Below are 13812 nucleotides of genomic sequence, written 5' to 3' on the forward strand. Positions count from 1 at the left end.
CCAAGTCCACTCCTTCTTAAATAAGGTATGGCATTATCAGTCATTGCTAAACAAACAATATCAGCTACAACACCTCTTCAGTCATGGTGATGACAGTACAGCTGCAAATTAAATTAACAAGCTATTCTGATGACACTGTGTTTAGGAATGGTCCCATTCACAGTTCTTCGCATGCAGAACAATCATTGTTTTTTCTCAAGCATTTCATTGTTTTTTTTCAAAGCATCCAACCATATTTGGATGCTTCACAAGCATTTCAAAGCCAGTGGAGCATCCAACAGTAACAGTAAAGCTTCCAACAGTTTTGTTTTTGTTAAAACAGATACAAAAATCCTGAGAAATGTGTACAATTTTTAAAGCTTGGAAATGCAATAAGATTGTAGTGAAAATGTTTTTTATTAAGATTTTCTATACTTTATTATTCCTCCATTTTGCTTTCAGTCGAGGGACTGGTTCTATAAATTAACTGTTGTGAAATTCTATTACATTTAAATAATTACAAGCATATTTTAACATATATCTGAGATTAAATCATCTTACCATAGTATTATAGAATCTTATTTGTAAGGATTGCATATAAAGAATCCCTAATACATATGTAAGTCCTCTATTTGATTTTAAATTGACAAGGGCAGCACTAGTTTCTCATTTTACGCTGTCTCCTATGTCTGTCTCTCCCCTCACCCTTGTTTTGGCTGCATCATCTTGAATAGGAAAAACCTCTGAATATTTACACTGCATTTTTTCCTTTAGATGACAGATTTGGAACTAGTTGTACTTATTGGAGTTTATGAACTAACTACGATCTGATTTTTGCAAAATGTACTATATACATACACTAAATCATATCGGTAATGTAAATATCTGGAAATGTGTCCAAGAAGGATTTGGAAAGGGTTAAAAAAGGATACTGTGAAAAATGATAATGTCCCACAAAGAACTAACCAGCAAAGGCCCTCCCCAAAGGTGACAGACAGAGTGCGTGCCTTGTGAGAAAAGGTTGAGGGAGCTTGGCTTGCTCAGTCTAGTGAAAAAAAGACTGAGGGATGATCTAATAGCAACATACCGCTCCTTTTGAAGGGCCCTTACAATGACGACAGAGTCAAATTCTTCTTGGTAGTGGCAGGTGGGGCCCCATAACAAAAGGTTAACGTCAAAAATTGCCCTGTAAGATGCTCAGTCTCAGAAAAAAGTTCTTCACAAGGATAGTAGTGCAGAAAGACTGCAGTGTTGCCTTTCCTGGGGGTTTTCAGGACTCAGCTATACAAATTCACAGATGAACAGCTCAACTGCTCGTAGTAATCTGCTTTAAGCACAAGGTTAGACTAGACCACATCAACGGGCCTCTTCCAACCCATATGTCTGTCTTTGAGCATGCATCCTAACACTAACTTCTCTGCAAACACTTGACAAATCGAGAACTGTCATTTTGATTATCTGTTTTTAGTTCCCAGGAAAAATCGAAATTAATTTTGATAGCAGCTCCAGGAAAAGCATTCAAAGAGATGGAAGAGGATGGAGACTTAACACAAAGCAGATGACATCAGGAGATTACGTGTTTGGTATGTGGTAAGCCTATGGCTGACAGTTATTTGTGCACGTCTTTCATTTTTCTATGTTCTGGCACATTGTTACGATTCGCTTTTTATCATCAAATAAAAATTTTATTCAAAGAATACTTTTAAGGTCACTATATTCACAGATAAGTCATCCCCAGGAATAAGAGTTCAGTCTGAGCCTGTTTAAACTCCAGTAATATCCAGAGAAAATAAACACAGCTGTACACAGACTTCATTACTTAGCGTAAGAGTGAGACAGCAAGGTAATTCTAAACATGAAGACAGAGGCATCACACGTGTAGAGAAGGAGGAACCGCTCCTGGAGGGAGGAGGTGCAGCTGGCTCTCTATTTAGGTCACATTTGTCTAGGCTTAACTTTTTTTTTTCTTATATTGGGTCACTCTACTTTGTCAAACATTTCTAGAAAACCCTCAAAATACCTTCATTACCCTCTTCCATGAAGGGATTTAAGAAATGGAGTACAGACAGAAAAATGTGGAACTAAGGGAAGGTAAAATGCTGAATGAATGGTTTGTGAGCAAATGGAGATGGTTGAGAGATAAGTCATCTGTTGCCACAAACCCAAGAAGTTTAAGAGGGTGCCCTCTCCAAATACCATTTCTAATTGGCTTTAAGGGATGAAGATGTAAGTTCTGTAGAGTCATGCACACAGCTGCTCAACACCATGCAGTTTGTTTTCAGATCCCGTGTTATTTAAATTTCCTATTTGTTACGAGGAGTAAAACCAGTAGAATCATAATGACACACTTTCAGAGCAACACAGGTTTTCTCAAGTGTAGTACTTTAAAGTTTAGCTTGAAAGTTAAAGACTTAAGAATTGAGTGTACTAGAGGTTTAGGTATTTCTTACGATAAGAATCAAGCTGCTAAATAAATTCAGATCAAACTGCTTAAGATTTAAAGAAAAAAACCTCATGTATTCTTCCAAGAAAAAAAGACAAGAGCATCATTTCCTGTACATGCAGACTTACAGATTTAGACTTTGGTAAAAAAACCTGGGGCAAGAAAAAGGACAAAAATGGAATTTACATACCAATATCCTGACTTTGAGACATATTCTCAATATGTAAGCCCATCTTACATGCATATATCTGACCATATATTAAAAGCCAGAGACAGAAGAAGAATTTAGGTATAAGCAGAGACTTGTGGCCATGCACTGAAACAAGAAACTAATCCAATCGTCCAGGCAGATGTGTCAGGTTCTCTCCCAATACCATTCTTCAGTAAGAATAAGCAATCTTACTCGCTCTTTTCTGTGCTGGGACAATCCCTCCCAAAATCTCAGCTTGCTTACAAAGCATATGAAAAAGAAGTGCTAGGTAAGTATGAGTGACTATTCACTACATAGGCCATTACACTGCTTTAAGACTTATATGTCATGCATACAGTCTAGTACTATGCATTTTTTTGAATGCTGTATCTGTTTTTCTGAAGTCCTAGCAGAGCAGGGATATTTAAACTAAACTAAACATCAGAGCTAAGATAACAAGAAAAAATTTGCTGATTTAATTTAAGCATGTATTTCCAGCACGCTTCCAATACTTTTGTGTGCATATTATATCCCAAAGAGCAATTACCACCAAAATCAATTTTATATTAATTGTCTTAGCATTGTCTGTTGGGTTTTTTTCAAACATCAATATAAAACTGTCACCAAAAAGCTATGTCACAGCTGCTGAAGATATTCTATCCATCTCATATCCAGTGAGGATGATTCAATGCCTACCAATCATTTATTTTCTAATTATTCAGAAATACCTGGTCTTGACTAGTCTGTTATATTACTGTTCCCCTCTTTCTTCCAGAAACCCCTCCCCAACATATTTGCATTTAGCTATGCTTTAGGAAGGTATGGCTTACAAATTAGTGAAATATGTGCAACCAACCAACCACTCGCTTTCAAAATGACGTTGTTTTACCTCCAATGTGAGACTTTTTTTGCAACATATTTGTTAAAAAATAATTTTCTCTTTACAGCAAATGTTCTAAATACACAAAGAAGTATTTATAATTAGTTATAAGTAGTTATAATTTATTTCTACTGATTTATGAAACAGAGCTACCTAATATAAAATGCAGATAAATTATTTATTTTATGCTATTTAGTTTAGAACAAAAATAACAGTAGCTCCTCTAGGCTTCAGTGGTGGTGGTTTAAAAATATGTTGCGATGATGCTTTCTCAGCTCTCGCTGAGCTATCCACTCATATACTGCATCAATTTGTACCAGTTATATTTCATTTATTCCGTAAGTAGAGCTAAATTCACAGCACGAATGAGGCATGCACACGAAATGTCACCAGAAAATCAGCACCTCACTATATATGACAATTAAGTGATAACATTTTAACACTCGTAATGATAACCAAGTTAGACAAAGATGCAAATTAAAAAAGTGGCATGAAAGAACAAATCAGGAGAGGGAAAAGAAAAAAAGTTGGTAGCAGAATACCTTCTTTTGTCTGTTTTCTGCAGCAGCCAACTGAGCTGACATTCTTTCTTGCATTTTCCTGCAGTGAGCCATAACAGCTTCTAAAATGGACAGAGGGTTCATGCATATTGGCTTTTTTTCTTTATCACCGGCACCTGCCTCAAAGTCTCTCTGAAGAGCCAGAAACGGATCACTCAGATTAAATCTTCCATATCGCTCCTGGATAAAAACCTCTTTGCGCCGGGCCTAAAAAAAAACCCCAAACAGACAAAGGAATAAAACTAAATGCATTCTTTGGACTACACTCACACATAGAAGAGACCTAAACCACAGGAAAAGTTATGTTACTTATTTATGCTTTTAAAATATTTTCTTTAGGTATTCACTTACAATCTCTGAAAGAAAGAGGCATATATGTTGCACACATTTCATTATAGTCAATACAATTCACTACATAAAAAAACCCTTCACTTTCTCAGTTCAATACAGAAATATCAATTTAGAGCAGTTTCAGAAGTATCACAAAAGTAACATCTTGTATATTGGGTGATACACAGAGAGGAAAGGGAAGAAAAACATTCTAAGATAAAGTTTTCTATGTCTATGTTATCACGAAAACACGTTTTGTGTGTTTACTGCAGTATCAGAATAAGTATTTTTCAAATAAAAACAAGATTGTACATTTACACATACAGAGACTTTCATAAGTAATAGCAGACAAGCAGAGAGAAAATATACTACCGAGGCTTTTCTGAAATTAAGACACTTCTCATATCTCTGTTCTGGAAGAACTTCATGATCATATGTTTCTCCATACCATTTTTTAAAAACATAATTATATTTCCGAACTACAGTACAACACTTTATTGTCATAAGAAAAAATATTACACAATAAAGATCAGAGGTAATTATGTTTGACAAATTTTTGGTTCTTCAGTCCAACATGAAAACAAGATCATTTTCAGAGAAGATATTTTTTATACATTTAATACACAGTACACAGGAAGGCCACAGATAAGTACTGACTTCTAACAATCTTAATATAAATACTGTTACAAGATCTCAGGCTGAAGACCCATCTAATTTGTGGGCGGAAAGGAAAACCAAACCAAACCAATCAAACAAAAAAACCCACCAAGAAGCCCTAGAAGAAAGATCCAATGATTGCTAAAATTTTGTTGTGGTATTTTTGTGCTTGCACATATAACAGAAGGCAGAAGGAATAAAGCCAAACCCTTATAGCACACATTTTGGAAGAAAATGAAGGCTTGTTACCTTAAAAATTAAAACAGCCACGAGAGCAACCCTTTAAAGAAATATGTCTCAAAAAAATCAGGAAAAAAAACAGGCGCAGTGCAGCAGAAAAAACAATCCCTCAAAAAATGGCTAAGACATTTATCTGTGATTTGACTCAAATCCAGTTTTGAAGAGTAAGCAAAAAAGAGGAAGAACAAGCCAGTTCTGAGACACAAAAGAGGAGAAACAGGCCTAATGGTTACCAAATGGGTTAGCAGATCATTTGGAAAGCTTGAAGTTAAAATTGTACCATATGAAAAGGTCATAAAAGGTAACACACATTTCAGGGCATGAGAAACCAAAGAAGAACATAAGAGCTATGTTAGTAAACCTCTCTGGAGACAAACTACAAATAACATACTTTCATGAATGCCCAACTTTTTCCTATGTATTTTCTACAAAATTGAAACTTTGTGGGAAATTAAAAGGTAGAAGACACTTTGACTGCAAAAGAAATAATTGCGCCTACAGATTCTGATGTTTGAAATACTTTTAGTCTATTTTTCAGTTTGATAGTATAAACAGAACTTGAAAATACTTGTTAAAAAACCCAGACCTTTGGAGCATAACTTCAGAAAAAGCTTCCAGAGTTCATTCAGACCCAAAGCCTAGCTAGGCTTACAAAGTCAGGTAGTGATTTGTTGAACAGACAAAAATAAGCTGACAGAACATAGCCATTTTTTTTTTAATTGCCTTGCAAATAAACCCTAATTAGTCTAATATTTTAATCCCTTAATTTTTAACTTAGATTTTAAAATAAAATAAAATAAAATATCTTTTTCCAAAGATAATATTACAAAGCCAGGTTGGGAGGGGCTACATGTGTAGCTCCTGGTTCTATATACTGAAGTTACAGGACAGTATGCAGCTTAGGAATTCAACCTTCATGTAAAGGAAACAACTAAAACCAAAAACCTGACCCTGAATGGATTAAAGTACTAAGCAGCCAAACAAGATTACGAACCCAAGCAGGTGAAGAATTTAAATGGAGATGCAGGCACAATCCATATACAAATTATCAGCAGTGTAAAAGCCACTTAGTTTATATAATGAAAATGAGCCATCAAAGGAAAAAATCACTGATGTAGCAGCTTAGCTGCAAATAAAAAAAAAAAAAAAAAAAAGACCACCAGTGCCTTCATCCTTAAATCCAGAAACCAACAGGAAAAAGAGAAGCCAAGTTGGTTAACTCGTGGTAGAAGCAAAGGCAACCACTTATGCCTTGAAGGAAACACACGTAAACAACCAGTGAAACAATGTATATTTTCCATTTTTTTCTATGGCCCACGAATAGCTGTCTTGGCACATACTGTATGTATGCAATGTGAAGGTGTTCTTTAAATGTTCTCTAAGCATGCATAGCAATTAACAGAGCGAGCAAGGCAAAGGCTCGGTGTGCACCTGCCAAAACAGTAACGGGACTGGGTGTTTGGATTCATTAACTAAGGACAAGATGAAACTATATAGCAGGGACAAGCTCCAACAGAATGAAAACCGAAATCTCCTGGCATTGAGGATTAAAGTGGCTGTAGGAAAATCTGAAAGCTGAAGACTGTGGAAAAACCAATAGGTCTTGAACAGCACATGGTGTGGGATGACAGACCCCACAGGGGTGAAGCCGTAACTGTATACCCTCAAGCACAGGGTAAAACAGACTGGCAACTCTCAAACCATAAACAGCAGAGTAACCTCAGAATGCTTCCAACTCAAAAGGGAGCTAAATGCAAAATATTAAACCAAATGTTTCCATGTTTCTATACAAGGACTAAAATATAAAATAAAATGATGGGATGAGGATGTATGATTTCAAATGAAGACACCAGAATAAAAGATACAGCAGAAGCTTGGTAGAAGGGAAACAATGAGTAGTATCCTAAAACTTAGGCACAAAGTGGAAGAAAGACAAGCTAGGCTTGGGTTTTTTTACATCATTCCTCCAAGCCCTAAATAGAATACTTCTGTCCCTTTGCACTTCACTAAAGTATGTCAGATGGGAGAAACAGAAATACTAGAATCAGAAAATTTTCTCTTTTACATTATCTTTCAACACTGAATTTCAAGTCATACGAGCAAGTAGCAATATCAGGATATCTGTTTTTCATGGCACTCATCTGAGGAACATAGAGTCTAATGTCATATAGGTAATTAATCCTTTAAAATAGTCTCTACATAATTTGGGGGGTTTGCTAAAACAGCATTAGCAGTGTCTCATATATTAACTTCAATTGCACAGCAATACATACAGAAAATAACATTTAAAATGTTGATTTGTGAATCATTAACTGAATGCATTTTCAAACACAACATTTTCAAAACCAGACAGAATATGCACCCACTATAGGAGGTAATCAGGACTGCTGCATTGTGAAAGGTGCTACGTGAATTTAGAAACCATCAGCTTTATTCTTCTGTACATACCCATTTGCACAGCGACTAGCCTTTCACTGGAGAGTCTGAGATTGAAAGTATTTAAAGGTATAAAAAGATGTCCACGGGAAACAACGCCTTTTGCAGTCTATGCCAGTGGTACACAAAATTATGACTGAAGACTTAAGCTAAATCCTCCAACAGGTAACTGCTAATGAAAACTGACAGTAAGCACATCCAAATCACGAGAAAATATCTAAAAACAAAGAAAAAAACCCTTTCAATAGCTAATTAATTAAATTCACTACTGCGATAGAGTAAAAGCTTAAACTTATTTACAACAGCTTTTGAATTCATTCCAAAAAGAACATCACATTTATACAGAGCTTTTAAATCCTTACACAGGATCTGAAATATTAAACAAAGAGACTAAAATAAGAGTGCATCTACTACTTAAAAAGAATGAAAACCCAAAGTTTCTTTATGGATAGGCTGGTCTACAGCATTATGTTAGATCAAGGATGGACTACAAGTTTATATTGAAAAAAAATACAGTAGAACTGGAAAACACCTTCAGAGACGAGTGAAAGATGCTCAAAAGGTACAACACGGCTTCAAGGAAGGGCTAAGTAGAAATAGGTCTTTTCAGTGTGAAACAGAGACAACCAGGGAGAAAGATACTAGAGGTCTGCACACTGACAGGAAAAGTAGCAATCATCCCATGATCTAATGAGGGAAATTTGTGTGGGACACAAATTCTTCTCACTGAGAGCAGGTAAGCACTGGAAGGTGTTGTCCAGAGAAAACATATAACCCCTGTCATTGGGAAATTTCCAAAACTATATGGGATAAGGCCATCAGCAACCCGATCCATGTATGACGTTAGTCCTGCTTTAAGTAGAAGATTGGACTGAATGACCTTTCAAGGTACCTTCCAACCTAAATTACTCTATAATTAGCGATTTATTCTAGGACTGTTATTTTTTATCTCATAGATGCTAGCAGTCTCCCGAAGCAACAAATGGCAGAAGTGAGCTCTGAGAGGAAGGAAAGACAACCAAATATTTATTGGTGGAACAAGTCTTACGTCTTGCTTCGGATCATGAAAATACTATTTATGACCTAGAAAACAGAGCTTTTAGCCTGTGATATTTGAAAAAATAAAAAATCAGTACTGAACAATCCTAGGGATTTTGCAGCTGTGCAACACAAGGGGAAGGTTTACTCTCAAGTTTTCTCTCCTAGGTCTGCAGCCAGCAAGAATTTCGAAGTTCAGTCTGTAAGATAAACTGCTACTTTTACTACGGGGAGCCTGTCTCCTACCACATACAGGAAGACATCTCATTCACCCCTACACTGGCTTTTTTTGCACTACTGAAGTCACCTCTATGCATCTATCTGCCAGCTCCCTCCTGGACACTTCCATCTCTCAAGCTGACCCTTTGCAGTCACTGCCCCCATTTATCTACTGGCAGATGAAGACTGGCAGCAGGGTGTGCAGGGAGGAGAACAAAAGGAGTGAAGGCATCTGGATAATGGGCTGTGGGAAGAGCTGCAAATCCAGTATAAGAACTGGCCTGCAGTCACTTGTTTCTTACATTCCACTTCAGAAGGAAAAAAAAAAAAAAGAAGTCTATTTTCAGTGACCAAACTGAGAATTATGAAGCCTACTTAGAATTTTTCCCCCTGTGATTGAAACAAGAAGGTAAGGGGGCAGGGAGGCCTTCAAATAGTATCCATTTTCCTGTGGACTTAGAGCTAAAAGCATTAAAAAAGGAAGGAAAAACAAACAGGACCAATTAAGATATAAGTAAGTAATAACTCAAATAACTAATAACAAATAATGAAAAATTAATCACATAAGTTATATTGTTAGTTTTCTTTCAGTAATAATCTACATTGATATTAGTTGCACACATTCGCTGAAATGAGTTTTTATAATAAGCTTACATAATCAGTAACATAATACATAAGCAACAGTAATTTTAAGGTCAATATTGAGTTTTTCCCCCAGTATATCTCAAGAGTTTCCTCTTCATTTACCTGCCAAGTTAAGAGTTCAGCAAGTCCAAGTCTTCCATGCAGCAATTAATGATAAACATCAAAAATAGGACTGCATGTCCTACACTGCTGTGGAACAATGGAACTGAAGTAAAGCTGCCCCAGAACCCTTAAACAAAATTTCCTTCCTTTCAAAAGAGTTTGTTCCTCTGATTAATTTCTTTTCCCACATATACTAGAATTGTTTCAACAGATGTTGATAGGTTCATATTAATATTTTCTTTTGACATACGTATTAGGGAGTGGTAAGAATTTTTTTTTAAACTAACCAGCCCAGAAGAGGAGGCAGTAAAAGATTATTTTATGTGTTATGTTAAAGACGAGGGTGAGCCCTTCATTCTAAATAAAACTGAAAGGGTCATAGATTTTTTAAAAAGAGAAAGGTGGCTGAAAGGGAACATCTTTATAAATCCTATTCAGTAGCATTATACAGTGTCTTGAAATGATTTGCTGGAGCTATTCATTTAAGCAAAAGAGAATTATCAATGAGTATATACTCATAATAAAAGCAGTAATTTCAGACATACCAGCAAAATACTGGGGGAAGGGGATATGATGTCTTACTATGATTAATTAAGAATGACTCTTTAAAGAATATTGGAAATTTTCTTACACAAAAGGTTTGGGGGCTTTGTTTGTTGGCTTTTTTTGGTTGGTTTTTTTTTTCAAATGCATATGTACATGAATGTTTTCAAAGTATCATGTGAAATGTTACTTCCCTATAAAGTTTCACAGAACAAACTAAAAATGGAAATGTAAACATCGATGACTGCTGAAGAAATGGTATCCTGCAGCATGATTTCTGTCAATGAATGAGTGATGTTCAACTTCTCCTCACAGTCTTAACTACAGCCTAAACTCCTTTCTTCAGCACTGTGACAGTGCATACCTATGCAGTCTAGAAGTGAGATTTTAAGGAACTCAATCTTGTATGAAACACTCAAACTGTTTGTTTCCACATTAAGTGTAAAGTATCGTAAGACAAAAGCTCGTGTGTACACTTTAAGGATGAAAAAAATGGAAATTCTGTGAAGAAGATTGATGATCATAACAGGCTGCTAGTTCAAAAAGAGTGAAAACAGTAGAAAACCAACACACAGGTTGATTATTCTCTGACAGACCTATATAATTGTTTCATACTATAAAAAATGCTCTTTACAGATGACTGATCAGGATCATGAAAGTAAGTCTTTTGGCAGAGGTACTAATAAAGAAAAAAAAAACATTTAGTAATTTTGGCACACATACTCATAAAAAGCATTCAAATCTGTCTTGGAGCATGTCTCATAACAGTTATAAGCCATGCAAATATGTTAATGTAACTCATTACAGTGAAGTAGGCTGCATGAAAGTGGAGGTAATAATCAATTTTTCTATAAAAGTTATCCCAAGCATGAACAATTAAAATAACAGTAACAACAAAAAGTTGCATTATTCTCTCATTCACAACAACCCTTAGAACTTTCCCAAAAATTTGTAATTTGCAAGGAGTCCCTTTCTCTCAGAACCATGTAGCTTTAAACCTAAGCTTTTCAAAAGCATTTTTCAAGGTGAAAAGAAAGCTCTGAATACAAGACTGTGTGTTGTTTTACAAGGCTATCCTCAGTAACCTCCATTTGAGAGGATACACAAAACCATCATTTTAAGGTTTAAAAGATCCAATCTTGCCTACCAGTTGATGAAAACCAGAGCAAACCAGATTTTCTCTATTACATGTCAAGTATCCAGATATTAAGGTGGTTTGCAAAAAGCTGTACAATATTCTCTTTTCTGCACTAAAAAAGCAGACTTAACAGAAGTACATCATGCCTAGCAATTAATTAAAATCTCTCTGTGTATAGGAGGAGAAACATTTAATTAACACTTAAACAATCCTGACTGACAATACAACAGAAAGCACTGAAGAGGAATTATATAACCAAGGTAATGATCAAGCCTGAATTTCCTTAGGGGTCTGACTCCATAAAAAGAGAGTATCACCCAACAGCACCAGTTTACTATTACCCCAATAATGCTAACAGCCTCCTTCCCTTTCTCCGTGTTCAATGACAAAAACCTCCCTGAAAGAAAGAGGTACAGACAGGACAGACAGACACATGCTTCCAACACTTCATTGCTATTTTTCTCCTCTAGAGTAATGAATATCCACTATTTTGAGGCTGTGGATTTAAAAATGAAAAGACCATTTTACAAAGCTAAGATCAGTTACTAACAAATCAGTAACAAGAAGAAAAAAACATACAGTCAGCATAAAATATTCTTTACTTACAGACGTAAAAGGTGAAACTCAGGCCTCGCACTACGCTTCTAAATGAGGAAGGAGAAAAACTGAAGTTGTGAAACATGTGTTTTTAACTGAGAAGAGCCATCCAGATGTTCTACCTAAAAATGACATTAGACCCATTTTATGGCAGCTTTGTTGTCTGGTGCTTAAACATTTGAAAATTATAGGCCAATATTTCATAAGGAAGTATCCCTGTTCAATGCTCTGATTATCTAAGCACCCACACATCTATTTCTGAAAATAATACAGATTTTCATACTGACAATGAGTCTCAATGGATAGCAGAGGCTTGAGCTTTCTGGTTACTTTAAATAACCATTTGTCATCCAGACTTTTTTGCATGTTGAAATTTACAGTTCAAATTCATGCAAATCAATTCATAATTCTTTGCATGAAAATTTTGTCAGCTGTTCTTCCGAAGTACTGAAGGAAATCTGACTTCACCTCCACCCAAAAAAGAGCACTTTAACCTCCATTCTTAGCAGCTAAAAGGTTTCTTCAGCTCAGTAACAGATAAAACATACCGAAGACATAACAGAAAAACTTTCAACTAGATCAATTTGTGTTTCTTTCTCATTTACAGCATTGAGATATTCGTATTTTCAAGCTATCAAAATCTCTGTTAAAACATCATCCCATATAACTGCATGGCAATTACATGATTACCAAACTTTAATTATTTTAATGAAAAGGTATGCCAATTATGAGTTTACAATGCAATCACTGGGCACAGTCAGCATGGAGTCACAAAGGGAAAGTCCTGTTTAACTAATTTGATATCCTTCTATGATAAGGTCACCCGCCCAGTGGATGAAGGGAAGGCGGTGGATGTAGTTTATTCTGGATTTTAGTAAGGCTTTCGATACTGTCCCTCACAGCATCCTTCGGGACAAGTTGTCCAACTGTGAGATAAGCAGGTAAGCGGTGCACTGGGTGAAGAACTGGCTGAAAGGTAGGGCTCAAAGGGTTGTAGTGAGTGGGGCTGCATCTGGCTGATAACTGCTCACCCGTGGTGTTCCTCAGGGTTCAATTCTAGGGCCAGTGCTGTTCAATACATTCATCAAATATCTGGATGCAGGGGTTGAATGCACCATTAGCAAATTTGCTGGTGATACCAAACTGAGAGGGCTGTTGACTCTCTTGAGGGACGAGATACCTTGCAGAGGGGATCTAGATAGATTGGAGCACTGGGCAATGATTAATGGGATGAAATTTAACGAGTCCAAATGCCAGATTCTGCACCGAGGATGAAGTAGTGCCAGCACAAGTATAAATTGGGAGAGGAGAACGGCCCTGCAGAAAGGGATCTGGGGGTGCTGGCTGACAGCAGGCTCAATATGAGTCAGCAGTGTGCCTTGGCAACCAAGAGGGCAAACCACATCCTGGCGTGCATCAAACACAACACAACCAGCCGGTCCAAAGAGGTGATTAACCAGCTGTATTCAGTGTTGGTGCAGCCCCACTCTGAATACTGTCTGCAGTTCTGGGCTCCACAATTTAAGAAGGATGTGAAGGATCTTGAATGCATCCAGAGAAGGGCAACAAAGCTGATGAAAAGGCCGGAAGGAATGTCCTACGAGGAGCGGCTAAGGAGTCTGGGCTTGGCCAGTTTGGAGAAGAGGAGGCTGAGGGGTGACCTCATTGCTCTCTACAGCTTCCTGAGGAGGGGATGTGGAGAGGAAGGTGCTGAACTCTTCTCCCTGGTTTTCAGTGACAGGACACATGGTAATGGTTCACAGCTGCACCAGGGAAGGTTTAGACTGGACGTTAGGAAGCATTTCTTTACCTAGA

The 13812-nt window shown here is 36.7% G+C and overlaps 1 protein-coding gene across 1 annotated transcript in view; it reads right to left on the minus strand.

Moving 5' to 3' along the window:
• Nucleotides 1-13812, minus strand: part of LOC104337504 (cortactin-binding protein 2) — a 79084-nt gene that overhangs the window by 51629 nt on the left and 13643 nt on the right. Inside the window, 1 exon segment of the mRNA XM_009943457.2 lies at nt 4035-4259. Coding sequence (XP_009941759.2) covers nt 4035-4259 — 225 coding nt within the window.

Source organism: Opisthocomus hoazin, chromosome 8, assembly GCF_030867145.1.
Source record: "Opisthocomus hoazin isolate bOpiHoa1 chromosome 8, bOpiHoa1.hap1, whole genome shotgun sequence".
Lineage (NCBI taxonomy): Eukaryota > Metazoa > Chordata > Aves > Opisthocomiformes > Opisthocomidae > Opisthocomus > Opisthocomus hoazin.